Source organism: Rhineura floridana, chromosome 4, assembly GCF_030035675.1.
Source record: "Rhineura floridana isolate rRhiFlo1 chromosome 4, rRhiFlo1.hap2, whole genome shotgun sequence".
Lineage (NCBI taxonomy): Eukaryota > Metazoa > Chordata > Lepidosauria > Squamata > Rhineuridae > Rhineura > Rhineura floridana.
Window position 1 is genome coordinate 206,682,199 of NC_084483.1, and position 17,561 is coordinate 206,699,759.

The 17,561-nt window shown below is 44.5% G+C and overlaps 1 protein-coding gene across 1 annotated transcript in view; it reads left to right on the plus strand.

Moving 5' to 3' along the window:
- ADCY3 (adenylate cyclase 3) overlaps window positions 1-17,561 on the plus strand; it is a 122,301-nt gene that overhangs the window by 92,312 nt on the left and 12,428 nt on the right. Inside the window, exons 7-13 of the mRNA XM_061625841.1 lie at window positions 1,186-1,344; window positions 5,121-5,283; window positions 8,974-9,093; window positions 10,070-10,212; window positions 11,806-11,967; window positions 13,030-13,117; window positions 15,353-15,469. Of these exons, the coding sequence (XP_061481825.1) occupies window positions 1,186-1,344; window positions 5,121-5,283; window positions 8,974-9,093; window positions 10,070-10,212; window positions 11,806-11,967; window positions 13,030-13,117; window positions 15,353-15,469 (952 nt within the window). The remainder of the gene's footprint in view (window positions 1-1,185; window positions 1,345-5,120; window positions 5,284-8,973; window positions 9,094-10,069; window positions 10,213-11,805; window positions 11,968-13,029; window positions 13,118-15,352; window positions 15,470-17,561) is intronic.

Genomic DNA, 17,561 nt, shown 5'->3' on the forward strand with positions numbered 1-17,561 from the left:
ACGATCGCTCTAATTTTAGTGACACAGAGGGAGAGAGCAGGGATGGGTTGCAGAGCTGTACTTTGAAACTGCCACAAACTCAAGTCCTTCCTTTCCATGACTGTGCTATTTAAGAATCCGTACTCTTCAGTCAGTGCCTCTCTTAACTTTAGTCAGATCCTTTATCAAAACCCACCTTGCACGTGAAGCCTTTGCCACAAACCCCTCGTTCCTGTGTGCCATTCTGCAACTCAGTCTGCAACGCAGGGCTCTTCCAGACAACCTGTTTGTGGAGCATCCATCCTGAATCCTTAGCACAAATTTGCGTGGCAATTATATGATGTCCCTGTTTATTGAGCATAGAGATGTGAAGGCTGGGAAAAAATCCCAGAAAAATGGGGGGGGGACTTTCCCCCATACACCCCCTGAAAAACCAGGGAGAAACCAGAAAAAGTGGAAAAAACCCCTCCCCCCCAAAATGTTTCAATTTTTTCTCCCAGGCCTTTATATCTCTCACTGATCTCACATTCTGATTGGTTTGTGTGGATGTTAATACAACATTACCTGACGCTGCTGTTGTTTCAACACTCTCCAGTGCATTTCCCTGTCATTTTTCTTACTTGTTTGTGTGGGGGGGGCAGAGTGGGTTTGTTGCACAATGAAATAAATAAATAATAAATAAGTGCTCCCAATCCATTTTAATTGTGGAACCTAAATTTGTGTGTTTGCTACTGATTCCTACCCACAAAATAATGACAGTTTGAAAATGGCCTAACACTAATCACATGTAGCTGAAATGATCTCGTATTGCAGCCCTGTCTAGGGCTGCCTCCCTTCCTCTGTTTCCCCAATGTCAAATTTTAGATTGGAGGCTCCTTGGGGCAGGGACCTAAAGCACCATATACACTGAAGGCAGTAGGAACAATACAGCTAAAACTGCCACAGTGTCTGCCCAGAATCTCTTCTTCAGATACTTGAGTTTCCTCACCCTTTGCGGAGAGCAAAAGTAATTTCTGAAACCGAAGCACAAAGGTTGAGTGTCCTTCTAATTAACCTCAGTGCTCCTTTAAAGCTTTGAAAAGCTTACAGGAAAGGCAGCTGAACTTCCAGATCTGTTAATAACAAACAGATGCTAGCTGGCTTATCTGTGAGTTGATGGGGCTGGTTGTTAAGAACTGTATCAAGTGTCGACTCCTTCTACCCAAGCTATGTGCGAGAGAAGACCAAAACAGATGTGGACATGCGTGTAGGCGTACACAGTGGCACAGTCCTGGGTGGAGTTCTGGGTCAGAAGCGTTGGCAGTATGACGTGTGGTCCACAGATGTGACAGTGGCTAACAAGATGGAAGCAGGTGGCATCCCAGGGTGAGTGTTCCCTTGGGGATGGGATTTCACTTCTGCTGTTTTTATCGTCTTGTTTATGTGTCACAGTAAACCATAGTTCATGGTTCACTGCAAAAGTAGCAGTCTTGCCCATTTTGTTCCCCCTGCTGTTGTGCAGGAAAAATAAACCACCATACTTGGCTCATGTTACATCTGAACTGGGGGTTGTGGTTTGTTTTGCTCCAAACAAACCATCATCTGTAGTAACTAATTGTTTGTTGTTGGCTTACTGATTGTGATTTGTTTAAGTGAGACAAACTATAATCCCTGATTTGGACAGAATGCTAAGCCAGGGATCGTGGTTTGTTTCTCCTGTAGATTTGTGGAGATGAGCAAATTGAGTGAGATCACTGAGAAATAAAGAAGATAAAAGGAACAGAAAAGATAGATGAATACTGTTTCTTTTCTATCTTCATAACCTTATGCTAGTACTATAACAGCCTGTGTGGTCTAGAGGTTAGAGTGTCAAACTGGACCACAGAGAACCAGATCCAAATGTCCACTCGGCCATGAATCTCACTGGGTGACCTTGGGCCATTCAGCTTAATCTCAGTTTAACCTACCTCAGAGGGTTGCTGTAAGGGTAAAATGAAGGTCAGGAAGAGGATACAACATGTGGATAGAATTTTTGCCACTTAACTGTGTTAAGTGAAATTTGTGGTTTCGGTGAAGGCTGGTGGCTTCAGTGTCAGTGGGGCAGTGAATCCACTCCAGATTTTAGTCTGAACGTTCAAGGAGATGTCTGAGACATTCAAGAGGCAGCTAGACAGCCGTCTGTTGGGTATGCTGTAACCTGGATTCCTGCATTGATCAGGGGGTTGGACTCTATGACCTTATAGGCCCCTTCCAACTCTATTATTCTGTGATAAAGTGGTTTCATACTTTGTTCCTCTAAAGCAGGGAGTGGGGAATCTGTGGTCCTTGAGAAGTTTGGGGCTTCCATCATCCCCGCCCATTGGCCATGCTGGCTGTGACTGATGGGACTTGTTGAATCCAATGACGTCTGGAGGGGCACAGATTCCCCACCCCCTGCTCTAGTGCAGAAGAAGCTCATTTTTACGATGTATATTGCACATAAGGGAAATTGTGGGCACCTCTAATTTATGAGACCAGCTATGCCATTGCAGCCTGGGTTCTGTCTTCTTTGGAAGGGCCGTAATGCCGTGGTAGCGCATCTGCTTTTCATACAGGTTCAGTCCCCAGCATCTCCAGGTAAGGCTGTAAGAGACTCCCTGTTTGAACGCCTGGAGAGCCGCTGGCAGTCAGTGTAGACGATGCTGTGCTAGATGGACCAATGGCCTGACTCAGTCAGTATAAGGCAACTTCTTGTGTGGTTCTAGCATAAAAATATAGGCTTTTGAATCTCATGGTCATCTTCATGTCGTAGACATTGAGATCCATGTATTTCCTTTTGGGTTTATTGCAAGCAAGCAGGAATACACAATTCGGTCAAAAACTGCACTTTTCTGAAGAATCAGGATCAGCTTTCTAACCCATCCAGCAGCCAGAACCCATGAGGTTCTGGGCAGATCCAGTAAGAGGGCCAGTCCATCCCTTTCAAAGCTATGGGAATGTTATGGAAGGCATACTGTATGTTGTTTGGTTCAAGAAGGCACTGGATTCATTTCTAAGGCATCCTGATTAGGTATGGGTAAGAAATTTGATCCAGTTCACATTTAAAGGTGAAACCGATTTAATCCATACTTTCCAAAACAATACACAAACTAAAACAAAGCCACCTTTCAAAATTCACAGTTCTCCAAAATTTGCATGCAGTTCTCTCCAGAAATACATATACTGGATCTCTACAAAAATGCATATACTGGATAAAAATGTGTATATTTATGAAGCCAACACACAAAAATGCATTGCACAAGGGAACATTGTTTCGCAAAAATGTGCATATTGGGCAAAATGGCATGCAAACATGGGAATGTTAGGAGAAATTTGCACTAAAATGATAATGGATTTTCAAGAGGATTCCCCCCCCCCCAAAAAAGTCACAAACTGAACCAAACTTAAGATTGGATAATGACACACTAAGAGAAACCAAAATGGACAGACTTGCCCACCCCTGGTCCTGATAGGGTTGAGGGGGCCCACTACTCCTTGCGGGGTCCTTTTCCCCTCCCCTCCCCGATGCTGTCAATTGTCTACTTGCCCTTGTTTCCTCTACCTCCTGACAGTTATGATGGAATGCAAATAAATCTGAGTGCACTCTGACATGTACGCTGTCGGAAATGATTGCTTTAGGGCAAGAATCAGTCAGACGCAGCCAGCCAGAAAGCAAAGAGATCTAATAAATCTGCATTCTTCTGAGAGGGTCAATGGCATGGGCCTTTGGTGTGCCTGGGAGGAGGCGAAGGGGCTTTATTTAGAAGGGACAACACCACCACCCCCCACACACAGCCCTGAAATTTGGAAACATTGACCAGTCATGGCTCTGTGGAGGCCAGATTTTTTTTTGGGGGGGGGGGATTCAATTCCAACATGAGAGCTTGATGGCTAGAAAGTAAAATGCTGGACTCTGTTGTGCGGCTGGGTCAATGTTATGGATGTCAGAGAATTCTGATGGAAATTGCCTCAGGTCCAGAACAGAAATAATTCCAGTCTGCAAATTATATGAAATTCATTACATCCCCCAGCCTCATTTGCATTGTGCTTCCTTTGTGCTGAAATGGATGAGGCAGAATAACGTAATGACAATGTAATTTACATAATTAAGTTCCTGTGTTCTGTAATTTCATCGCAGCGGTTAGTGAGATGAATAACAGTTTTTGGCGGAAGACAAACGGGGTTTGTTTTCTTCTGTTTTTATGGTATAATTGTGTTTAAATGTGCTGTCAGCCACTTAGAAACCTTTGGGTAAAAAGCAACTAGCAAGTCTAATAAATAATACTAACAATAACCGAGGTGCGTTCTTGGCTTGCTGCTCATGGTTTGTTTGACGGGAACAAACCATGATTCCATGCTTGGACGATATGACGAGCCAGACTCTGGTTTGTTTCATCCATAGTGTTGCAGCAGCAGTGGAGGAGCAGACAGTTTTGCCATGGTGCCGGTGCACTATCATGCTGTGTGTTCACAATACACCGTAGTTTGTTTTAAACTGAGTCAATGTGATGTGTGAACTGGGCCGCTATACCTGCCCTGGGGCCTTATGGTGAAGGGCTGGTTAGAGATCTTACATGTAAATAAGTAAATGTTGCCTCTGTTGTGTTGGTCCTTTTATAAATTATGACACCGCAAGTCACGCATTAAGTCCTTGACAAAGGTGAGTTGTAAATCCAGGTCTTCAAGATGAAAATCTGGCCTTGATGCAGGTTCTTGTTTATGCAAGCACTCATCACAACACCCAGTAGCAATGAGTCCTGTAGCTTAATCATGTGTTGTATAAAGACATGCTCCCCTTCCTTAAATAAATGCTCTTTTTAAAAACCTTTTTCTCCTTTTTCAAATTCAAGGACTCGTTCATTTCCAAAACCCAAATTGTAACCCCTGTTGTTTTAGGGGATTGGTGTAAATTCTGGGGGTTCCTGAGCCTGTAGAGCAGAGGTGGGGAATATCTGTGGCCCCCTGTATGTTGCTGGACTCCATCAGCCCCAGTCAGCATGGCTAATGGTCACAGCTGATGGGAGTTGGAGTCCAACAACTGGAGGCCCACAGATGTTCCCCACCTCCGTTCCATCTTCTTCTTCAGTCTCCTCCTTGAGCATCTCTGAAATCTGGCTGGCTACCTTTTGATGTGGTTTTTGCAGGCGGGTACACATTTCCCAGAACACCATGGACTGCTTGAAAGGAGAGTTTGAAGTGGAGCCAGGAGACGGCGGATCGCGGTGTGACTACCTGAAGGAGAAGGGGATTGTCACCTACCTCGTGCTTGTACCCAAGCAGCCCATCAAGAATGGGATCAATGGTGTGGTGAGTGTCCCTGGCAATCTGGACAGAAGTCCCACTTGCCTAGTGTTTGGGGCTGGCACTTCACCGCTCCTTTGGGAGCAAAGGAAGGTTTGACTTGTATTTCTCTGGTACCAGGCTTGTAACTTCCTGCATTAAGATAGTTTGGGAATAGCCATTTTAGTAGATCAGAGATGCCGTTCAGATGTTGCTGGACTCCAAGTCAGTAGGGCCAATGCTCATGGATGAGTTGTAGTCCAGTAATGCCTGGAGAGTGCCATGTTGCTTATCTGTGGAGTAGGTTATTTTATTTTTGTCTCCATATGAAAACCTCTCCACACTGCCAAAACAGCCCTAGTGATCAGTGTGGTGCAGCGGTTAGAGTGTCGGACTAGGACCTGGGAGGGCGTGAGCGTTACAGATTCACTGAGCCAGACAAGTGGAAACTAATCAGAAAACAGACAAAACTGGGCACTTCAAAGCGAGAATGATGGGAGATCAGCCTTGCCGTGATTTTTCTTGCATCAGAAGTGGGCTAATTGGCAGGACAGATGTATGTGTTCCTAATGACTGTATTGAAAGCAGGATCTTCTATAACTGCCCCGATATCATCCTGAGTATAAATCTTCATGAATGCACAATTTTAAAAAAATTTCTGGATGGGTCGTAAGAATGCAGAAATTATAACCTTTCAGGAAGTCAAGGTGAAAACAAAAACAAAAACAACAAACTGAAGGCCATTCTAAATGTTATGGCAGCATATCTGTGTGTCTAAACAAACAAATTCTGTTCACATGAAAAACTAGCATGTCACGACTGACAGCCTTCCTGACATGCTAGTTTTCTATGTCAAGGGATGTTTATATTTATTTATTTATTTATTTATTTATTGCATTTATTCATGTGAGCCCCAACCTACAGACTGAAGTGGTACAATCCTGGCATGAGTTGACCAGTGAAAGTGAGGCCTGTTCTGGCTGGGGCTGATGGGAGTTGTAGACCAACACATCGGGAGGGCACCAGCTTGGGAAAGCTGCTGAAGGTGAAAGAATAAAGAGGGATTTGATGGCTGAGTTTGCTTCCCTCTCCCAATTTCTATCTCCTTATGCCCTACATTTCCATTTCAATCCACTTGGGCAGGGAGGATCGATACAGTTGATTAACAATCCCCATTGTCCATTCAGATGGGAGTTAAAACAGCCAGCACCAATTTAAATGTCAGACGCTGGCTTGTGCTTTAAACTCCCTCTCAGCATGATCTAGAGCTGGGGTATGTTGTGTTGCACAGAAAGTGCCTGCCTGCCACCAACACACTCCTTGGATTCTGCAGAAATGTGCGGGACCTGCATGACGGCATCTAATTTTCTGCTAGCCATCAGCTTCTGCAAGGAACAACTGTTTTTTAAAAATGATGTTGTTACTTCCAGTTTTAATCTGCTTTGGGGGCACTTTTTGGTTTGTCCATTAATGATTTTTTTAAAAAAATATTCATTTAACAGCACCAATGTATGTATTTATTTGAAAGATTTATACCCTAATTTCCCTAAATGTAGCCCCAAGGCAGCTACTGACCTTGTGATTTAAATGATAAAAATGTAAAATCAGCCTTTGCCAACCTGGTGCCCTTCATATGTTTGGACTGCAATTCCCTGTCAGCCCCAGCCAGAAAAGGCCACACTTTCAATGTTGGACTCATGCCAGGATTGTACCGCTCCAGATTGCAGGTTGAGGCTCTCATGATTAAACGCATAAAACCCAAACAAATTAAACATATCAATCAATCTTTATTAGTACGGCCAGAGACCAGCAGTAAAACAATATCCAATGATACATACATTTAAGTAAAATGAACAAAATTTTGTTCGATTTAAGATATTTTTAAAAAGCTATCAAATTATAAAACACCGTGTGGAACCACCAAGGTGCGTTGCTTTATTACTGCAGCGCAATATCTTGCAACTGGGAATGTAACAGAAGGGTCCACATCTGCTAAAAGGTATTTTGTATATAATGCAGAATCTCGGCCTGGGATTCGTTGGATAAGAGGAGTAATAAATCGCTGTCTTAACTCATAAAATTCACAATTTAACAGGACATGATCGATGTTTTCTAAAGAGCCACTGCCACATGGGCAGACACGCTGTAAGAGTGGTATTTTTTGATATCTACTGTTTAGTAAGGTAGAGGGTAGAACATTGTATTTGGCCTTCGTGAATGCTTTTCTTATTCTATAGTCCACTAAGATCCTCAAGTGATTCGCAGGCATATAGGGCGAGCTACTTGGTTCCCCGTTTATATTGATGTATCTAAAAGAGCGTTGATTTTGTATTTCTGTGTCCAAAATTCTTTTGGTAATTAATAAGTTAGCTTGTTGGAATCCCATAGAAAGAAGAAAGGGCAGGGATAGGCCTAAAGATGTAAGTTTTAGTACTAAGGAATTTCTCCACTCCGAATGGAAGGAGTCATTAAAGGAGCCAATCCCACTGGAAGAAACACTAATTTTAACAAAAATTTTAATTTAAGGATCCAAATACGTGATTCCAGTGTTAGAAGACCAGCTTCCAGCCGTAAAATGTTATTTGATACACAGGTTGGGACTCCTAAGGTGGATCTAAGAAATTTTGTTCGTACTATTTCTAATAAGGAAAAGTTTGTACATGCGCTAGCCTGGGTACCATATAGTAGTTGTGGGACAATTCTGGAGGTAAATACTTTTAAGACTGATGGAATGTGTTGGCCACCCTTAGTGTAGTAGAACGAAAGAAGGGCATTTACACTTCTTTGGGCAGTTATCCGCGCACATTTGGCCTGAGCTTGCCAGTTACCCGATGAGTGTAATACTACGCCAAGATATTTATAAATAGTTACTTAGTCTATAGCATTAAATTAAACATAAAAATAAACATCCCTTGACATAGAAAACTAGCATGTCAGGAAGAAGGTTCTCAATCAGACACACTAGCTTTTCATGAGAACAGATTTTTTTTTGTTTAGACACACATATATGCTACCATAATGTTTAGATTGGCCTTCAGCTTATTTTTGTTTTTATTTTTACTTTGACCTCCTGAAAAGTTGCAATTTCTGTGTTCCTAGAGCCCCTCCAGGTGTCCTTTTTATTGTGTGTTCATGAAGATTTGTGCTCAAGAGGGTATCAGGGCGGTTCAGTGTGATCCCGCTGTCAATACTGTTTGCACCTGCAAAGCTTTTGGAGCGGACAAAGTGCTTCATTTCCAATCAGAGCATGTCATGTAACTTACTGCTGAAATCTTGTAATAGTTCATAGCACAAATGCTCTGGGTGGCTTATTTTTTTGGTCCTGCTTTTTGTTGCACTACAGCTCACGAGTGCCCCTCCAGATGGCAATCATGTGATAACACTGGGGGAAAGGATCGCGGAACAACAAATAGATCAGAATGATGTGTGGGTGGTCCAGTATAAATCCACCACTAATGCACTATTCTTAATGCATTATTGTCAGTGACATGTTGCAAAGGACACACACACACAAACAGGGCCCTTGGTGCATAATAGCAGTTCACAAGAAATCTGGCTTGCATGGTGTTGTGTGCCAAAGGGGGGGGACAGCGGGGGTCAGTGTTTTGATGATGTGGAACCAGGTTCCCCTTTCCAAACCCCAAACTTCCCATCCCAGTTTTGGAAGGCCTCATCCCTCGCTTTGACCTCCATTGTCCAATTTTTGTTTCTGTGCAGAAGCTGTCTGTCTCATCCTCCCATGGAAACTCGCCACAGCTGATCAACACCAAAGAGTGCAACGGGAGCATTAACACCACCTGCACCACCCCGGACGAGGCGGAGGAGTTGGACACCAGGGTATGGGGCTGGGACTAGGAAAGATGGATGCACAACCAGGATACTAGCAAGCAATGCTCACATTCTGTCCCAAGAAAAGCTGCTTCTGCAGCATATGGAAGTTAAACAAATTTTGCAAACCCAGTGCATTGTTATTTGTTTCTTTGGTTAATATATAACTGCCCCCCCCTTTAGGACAAGTCTCCTGGAGTGCTGCACACTTTAAAGGAAATACAGTATAAAAACTCTGTTTATTTATTTGAAGCATTTTTATCCTGCCCTTCAGCAGAAAAAGATTTCCAGAGGGGCTTACAAAGATCAGTAACAAGACCATCTTGACAACAATAAAACCCTAGCAGCCACAGAGCCATAACCAGGGGACAAAGCTGGATGGAAGCCTTAAGCATCCATCACCAGCTGCTACTGAATAGGCTGGAATATCTGGGTAATAATACAAAAGTCTTCAGCAGAGTGGATACCAGGCAGACACGTTTGGGGAAAGCATTTCAAAGAGGAGACTTCTTGACGGAGAAGGTCTCTCACCTGCCACGCTTCTGATGATGGGAGGACGAAGGAGGAGGAGGGCCCTACAGGAAGTCTATTATGTTTGAGTAGGCCCTTTATTTTTGCATCATTTCTTGTGAAGAAGAGCTGTTTCGGAGTGCGCTTGTGCGTGTGCACGCATGAGTATGTACATACACACATTTGCTGGCCTCTGCTTTTGAATATTTGTTTTCCCTTTTTAATTTTTTAAAAATTACTTTATTGCATTGATATCCCACCTTTCCTCTAAGGAGCCTAAGGTGGCATGCATGGTTCTCCCACTCCCAATTTTATCCTCACAACCTTGTGAGGTAGGTTAGGCAGAGAGAAGGTGATAGGCCCGAGATCACCCAGTGACCTTCATGGGTGGAGTAGGGATTTGAACCCCTAGACTCCCAGGTCCTAGTTTGACACCCTAACCACTACACCAAACTGGCTTTTCCCTTCTGCTCAGGTGGTGAATCCTTCCTTTCCCAACCCACGAAGGCGCCTGCGCTTGCGTGACCTGGCAGAAAGGGTGGTGGATGCTTCAGAGAATGAACAGGAACTCAACAAATTGCTCAACGAGGCCTTGTTGGAGAGAGAGTCTGTGCAGGCGTAAGTCTCCTTCCCCTGCACCTTGGTGTCTAGAGTTAATGGGACTGGCGTGTGCCCTCAGATCATGCCCTGGGAACAAATACCTGCTTTTGGTGAAAAATAATAATACTTAAAAAAAAAAACAACCTGGAAAGTTGAACTTCTCAGGAAGCAGAATTAAAACAGAATGCCACCTTCTCTCTGTGTGTTGTTCTATGCTTGTAGAGAATAGAGAGAGTCCTCAACATAGCCCAGCCTGCATTTCAACCGCATGTTTGCAGATAAGGAAAGAAAATACAACCCCAAAAGTCATGGACTTTAAAAACAACTGCTTAGTGAGGGTATCATCATTATGCCTTGTCTGCATGACATCTCCTTGGCTGTATTTGGACATCACACTAAACCATAGTTTAGGGTGACAGGAACAAGTTTAGATGAGCCTGGGAGCTCACGCACTTCCCCCCGTCCTTCTCCAGCACAGCTTTGAGGAGGCGATTGGAAGATTTCGCTTCTGATTTTGATTAACCATAGGTTGTCATGCTGCCTGAACTTGATAAACTGTGGTTGATCTTAACAGTGGTTTGTCTGAAACAAGCCACCTTCATAAACCATGGTTTGCAGTTTTTAACCATGGATTGTTGGGTTCAGACAATGCAACGAGTTGTGGTTAATCAAAACCAGAAATGAAAGCTTCTAAACTCATCTTTGTGGCTGTGCTAATGGAGAAGGAGGCAGCCCAAAGCTCATCTAAACATATCCTCACCATACAAAACTATGTTTAGCATGAGACCGATTCCAGAACCCTCATTATAGTTAATGGTTTGTCAGCATAACCAGAAACAAAGGGAATTTTCAAGAACTGAGGACAACTGAAGGGAGGAATCAAAGCCCAATGGTAGAGCATATCCTTTGCACTCAAAAGAGGCCAGATTCAAACCTCTGCATCTCATAAGAACTGAAGAAGAGCCTGCTGGATCCAGCCAGTGGCCCATCTAGCCCCACATCTTCTTCTCACAGTGGCCAGCCAGATGCCCTAATGGGAAGCCCGTAAGCAAGCCCTGAGTGGAAGAGCACTCTCCCCTCCTGTGGTTTCTAGCAAGTGGAATTCTGACAGTGAAGGCAGAACATAGCCATCAGGATCAGTAGCCATTTATTTATTTACAAATTATTTGTTTACTACTGTTTCATTTAAAAACATCAAAGCGATTTCCAACAAGTTAAAAAAAACCTGTGCAGTAAAAAAACATTAAAAATACAATAAAAACAAAAGCCAACTATTGCAAAAAGACATCTTCTTAATTGCCTGCGTAAGCCTGATGGAACAGAAAGGTTTTCGGCAGGCAAGTTAAAACAGAAGGTGCCTGTGATTGATAGCCATGTCTTCCACGGAGAAGGATCAGGTAGCCGATGATGGACAAGGTCTCTCTCCGCCGGAGACCGTGGATAGCAGTCCTGGTGTAGATGGGCCAGTGACATGGCTTGGTGTAAGATATTATCATAGTTCCCCATAGTTTTTGCTTGAGGCCAGCCTGGACCTGAGGCCTCTTCTTATGCAAACATTCTAGAAATCTAAGCTCTCCCAAGTGACGGTCACATGTCTCATGTTTGTGGCAGGCTGAAGGGTAGATCCACATACTGCTTATCCATGCGCTTCATTGACCCAGAGATGGAGACGCGTTACTCCGTCGAAAAGGAGAAGCAGAGCGGGGCGGCCTTCAGCTGTTCGTGCGTCGTCCTGTTCTTTACCGCTCTGGTGGAGATCTTCATTGATTCGGAGTGAGTGTAGCTAACTCTGTGGGGGGGTGTCTCCATGTTAGTCTGCATTCAAGGCGGGTAGGACTCTACCAAAAATGGCATGCATTTCAAAAATGGGGGCAGGGGAATCAGCCGTTATTTCTTTGGGTTCTTCTGTCAGTATTTTGTGGGAGGGAAATTAAAGTTTGCGCAATTAAAGGAGATTAAAGTGCTTTGTCGTCCTAGCGCAACAAATCCACTTTAAGAAAAAAACTTTGGACACTTTGTGGTTGGGAAAGTGATGGCGGAAATGCATTGAAAAGTGGGGAATGAACAAATAGTGTGAAGACATGTAAATGCACTCCAAGAGCAAATTGGGATGTATGCTCATTGTCCTATAACCCCCCTACAAACATATCAGAATGAATGCTCAATAAAGACTGGGCATAGTTTAACCTCTGCCTACACATTGTACAAGAAAACCAGGATGAATGCTGGAAGAAAGCAGGTCTTCTGGAGGTGCCTTTATCCTGGCAGTCTCCGGCGCCACCCTGGATGCAGCATGAATTGTGCATGGCACCTAGTAGAGCCTAATTTGAACGCCTGCTGCCTCCCCTGTACTCCATTTTAAATGTAGACTCTGTTGCTATCTGCTGATCTGTATGTTAAGCATTCATCCTGATTTGTTTGCACAGTTTGTGGGGAAGTTATACGACTTTGGCTGTTCCTTGAACATTTATTCTGATTTGTTTGCAGACAGGTTACATGATGTTATGTCAAGCAATTGTTATCCCATATGCATTCCAGGGCATTTTCCCATCACTTTCCTTATTGTAAAAATTCCAATTTGGGGGTGGAAGCGGGTCTGTTGCCCAAGAGCTCCAGTTCAACAACCCTTCAATGTAAGTTAGGCTGAATGGAAACAGTGGGCTCAAGGTCACCCAGTGGCTAACCACTGCACTACGCTGCTCTGCAGTACATGGTGTGTTATTTGTTTTGGCAGAGAATTCTGCTGTCTCCTTAGTCAGGATGGAATCATTTATCCTGGGCTTCCATCTTTGGTAACATCTTGAGGTGGTTTCTGTTTTTCTTTCTCCTTTGCAGGCTGCAAGCAAATTACGTGACGTTTCTTGTTGGTGAAATCCTGCTGCTGATCCTAACCCTTTGCTCGCTGGCTGCCATCTTTCCTAGGGTAAGAGCCTTTCCCCACAATATCGCCCCCCCAACGCGCGCACACACACACACACACACACACACACACACACACACACACACACACACACACACACACACACACACACACACACACACACACACACACACACACACACACACACACACACACACACACACACACACACACACACACACACACACACACACACACACACACACACACACACACACACACACACACACATACAATGAACAGGTTCAGAGGAGGGCAACAAGGATGATCAGGGGACTGGAAGCAAAGCCCTATGAGGAGAGACTGAAAGAACTGGGCATGTTTAGCCTGGAGAAGAGAAGACTGAGGGGAGATATGATCGCACTCTTCAAGTACATGAAAGGTTGTCACACAGAGGAGGGCCGGGATCTCTTCTCGATCATTGCAGGAAGCCAGATTTCGACTGAACATCAGGAAAAAGTTCCTAACTGTGCCATATGACAATGGAACCAATGACCTAGGGAGGTGGTGGGCTCTCTAGTACTGGAGGCATTCAAGAGACAGCTGGACAGCCACCTGTCGGGGATGCCTTAAGTTGGATTCCTGCATTGAGCAGGGAGTTGGACTTGATGGCCTTATAGGCCCCTTCCAACTCTACGATGCTATGATTCTGTGGATGCGCAGTCATTAATCAATTGTTTTGGGGTACTCAGGTGCATCCTCTCAAGCCCCAAGGTAGCTCTTCTCCACTGGCAATGACTCATTTTTCCCAGTATTCAGTCTGCAGTAGTCTGGGAAAGTATGATTCCTCCCCCAGCCAGTCCTTCCATTGTTACCACGAGGTCTGCATGGATTGTGATTGCATATCCATAATTTTATTTATTTATTAAATGTATATCCCGCCCTTCCTACTAAAGGGATCGCAGGGTGGCAATCAGATGGCTTTTGGATACCATTTTATATATTTTTCACAGTGCTCCAAAGTGCTTGAGGTGATGGTGCTTCAGGACCTCTTGGGAGATTAAAATGGTGGGCGCCATGAGGAGGACAAGTAGGGTAGGGTAGTCTCTGCAGTGGTGATGGGCTCTGGCAGCTCCCTGAGGATGCTGGGTGTTGATACTGGCTTTGCCAACAGGTTTAAAGTCTGAACCAGTCAGTGGCAGCTCTGTATCAGTGGGGCAGTGGAATCCGCTCTGGGTTTTACTTCAGACTTTCAGGGAGCTGTCCAAGATGCTTCAGCTCCTTGAAAGTTCGGACTAAAACCCAGAGCGGATTCCACTGCCCCACTGACATGGAACCACCAGCTGCCACCTGCCTGAACTCTAGCTATTGGAAGCCAACCCAAATATGGAGGTCTTCTGCAGCTTCCAGAACATGCTCAATCCCTGGAAACTCCCAAAGTTCAAGCCCAGTTGCAAACAATCTCCATGTGTGCCCTTTGATTGCATGGGTGAGGAACGGACTCACCAAGGCCTCTCTGTCCCCTTTGACATTCTGCGAACCTGAAAAGCTGCTTGGTACTAAGTCAAACAATATCTCCGTGTAGCATAGTGTGGCAGCAGGCCCTCCATAGCCCTTCCTGGCTGTGTCACCCGAAATCCATTTAAATGGCGATGACGGGGATTGAACCTGGGGCCTTCTGCGTGCAAAGTGAGGGCTCTGCCACTGAACTGTTGGCCCCTCCCCAGTCAGTTTCTCCTGACTGAGATGTAAGAGATCAGCAAGATGTTTTTGCTTCTTTACTGCAGGGGTGGGCAACCTTAAGTCTGGGGGCCAAATGCAGCCTGAGCCCTAGACCCCTCCCCACACCATACTCGCTCTCTGAGGGCCATACCCCTCACAGGTCCTGCTTCATGTTCTCCTGTGAATTTAGGGATCCAGGCCAGGCTAGTGCCTAAACTAATTCATCAGTTTAATAACAGTGTAAACTAATAATCTCAAAGCAATCAATTAATCAAGGCACTAGCCTTGATTGGATCCCTGAATTAACATCCTCAAGTGCTTTTGCCTGGCTGGAATATGTCCTAGAACTGGGATAATGCCTCTTGCTTGCCTCAGTGGAGGTGCGTGTGTGTGCGTTTGTGTGTAGCGTTGAGTCATATCCATTGCCCCACCCCCTTGTACTTGGCCACACCTACTTTTGATTGTGGTCCTACCCACTGATGGTGTGCAGTCCTTGGAAAGTTGCCTCTGTAGGTCTGTGGCCCTTGAGCGAAAAAAGGTTCCCCGCCTCTTTTTAACTCCTGCCTCTCGTTACAGGTTTTCCCCAAGAAGCTTGTGGCTTTTTCCTCTTGGATCGACAGGACGAGATGGGCCAGGAACACGTGGGCCATGTCCGCCATTTTCATCCTCACCATGGCAGACATTGTAGATATGGTAGGGGTGGAATCCTTTCCTTTTTTACTTTTAGTTTTTAAGTGTGGCCCTCTAGTGGTTGTTAATGATCCGATTCCTTTTTCCTCCGATATCTTTTCATTTTTCCAATCTCCTCTGATATTTTTTTTTGCTTTGGAGAAAATTATTAATATTATAATCATTATTTATTCACGAGTCTCCACTGGTATCGATCTTTATTATGAACTCTCTAGTTATTGCCTGTTTACATTCCTTTTCAAGTGCATTGCAGAGCAGATTAAGGCAGATAATCAAGTCAGTGTCTTCCCCCTTGCTGCTTACAATCAACACCTCATTCCGCCCTGCTGCTTTCTGTCTGTCAGTTACAATCAACACTTTACTGACATCCGTGAAAGGGAGTTCACATTTCAAGAGCTCACAAAGAGAGTAGATTGATAAAAGTATCACACTATCAATGATTTCAAAGTGATTTTCTTTGAAAAAACAAATCAGAAAAGAAGAATGAGTTGGAAACCAGGTGTGGAGAGTTGCTACTTCAAAATTCTCTCTGCAAAGATAGAGAATATCAGAAATAATAATTAATCTGATGGCAAATTCTATTATTGCAGAAACAGAGCTCATTGCTAAGATATGGTGAGCAAGTCTTGAAACGAACAAACAAAAAGCAGCCCTCTGCCTGTCCAGCTGCTCTCTCCCTGCACCACCATCCAAAGCGTTCTGAAAAGAGTCATTGTAGGAGGTGGGAGTGTTTCATTTTGCAGTGAAGGCAAAATGGAGGGTTTTTTTTTTTTTTGAAAGATGGTATTACAGTAGGGCCCCGCTCATACAGCAGGTTACGTTCCGGACCCCTCTGCAAAGCGAAAACTGCTGTAAAGCGGATCCCATTGACTTACATTGACCAAAATGGCGCCTGGCGGCAAAAAACCGCCGTAAAAGCGGAACAAGCGCTGCAAAGCGGGGCCTTTCTACAATTCACAACCGCTGTATTAGCGGAACGCTGTAAAGCGAAGTGCTGTAAAGCGGGGCCCTACTGTATATGGAAAGTATCATTGCCTGTGGTGGTCGCGCTCATATTTTTTGCCTTGCTGTTGTCTCTAGTCAAACAGCTTCTGTTTGTAAAGCTTTGTAAAGCTTTGTAAAGCTTCTGGCTTTAGTTGGACAAAAGTGATGGGTATATGTACACTACAAGCAATGACGGCTCTAACACAGCCTTCCTCATCTGGGTTGTAAATGCAGATGATTTGGACTGCAACTCCCATTGGTCCCAGCCACCCCAAAACACCCGGAGGGTACCAGGTTGTAGAAGGCTGCCTTAACCTACCACCACTGGAGGGAAGAAAACCACCTTAATTTCTCTTGTGGCAAACTAGAGTTCTGTGTCCCTTTTCACCCAGTGTATTTATTTATTTCATAAAGTTTATATACCACTCGATTGTAATAACCCCAAAGTGGTTTACAAAAATCATACAATAAAGCATTAAAATTAGTAATAAAAGATAGTTAAGAGGTATTTAAAAACATTCAAAAACTAATTAAAACCAACAATAAGCTAAACACACATTAAAACACATTTCAGCTTCTACAGGTCTGTACAGGTGTGCCTGAGCAAAAATGTTTTAAGCAGGGGCCAGAAATAGTATTGTGAAGGCACCGGCCTGATGTCAATAGGCAGGGAGTTCCAAAGTGTAGGTGCTGCTGCACTAAAAGAACAATTTCTTACACCTGGAACTTGCAGTCCAAATTGCAATTTTAAAACTGAAAAGCAGCCTTGGGAGGCTGCAGTTGGGAGCAGAAGACGGGCTGCTTCACCCTTTACCCTCCTGCCATTTGTCAGCTAACCCCTTCCCAGTGGAGGCTGGTTCATTAGGGCGAAGGAAGCACTGCCGCACCCTCCTGCCTGTCATTGCCTCTGGCGCCACCTGTTGGTCTCCCTGCCTTCGGCCCCACGAGTCCCAGTGGGCACCAGCAACCGATACCCCTTCTCCAGCTGCTTTTTTTCCTGCTCGGGGCACAATATGGGAAAGTGGTGGCAGGGTGGGCTACTTTTAATGGTCAGATAGCAGGAAGGGGAAGAGTTAAGCAGCCTCTTTCCCCCTCCCCACCCCTCCTGCTT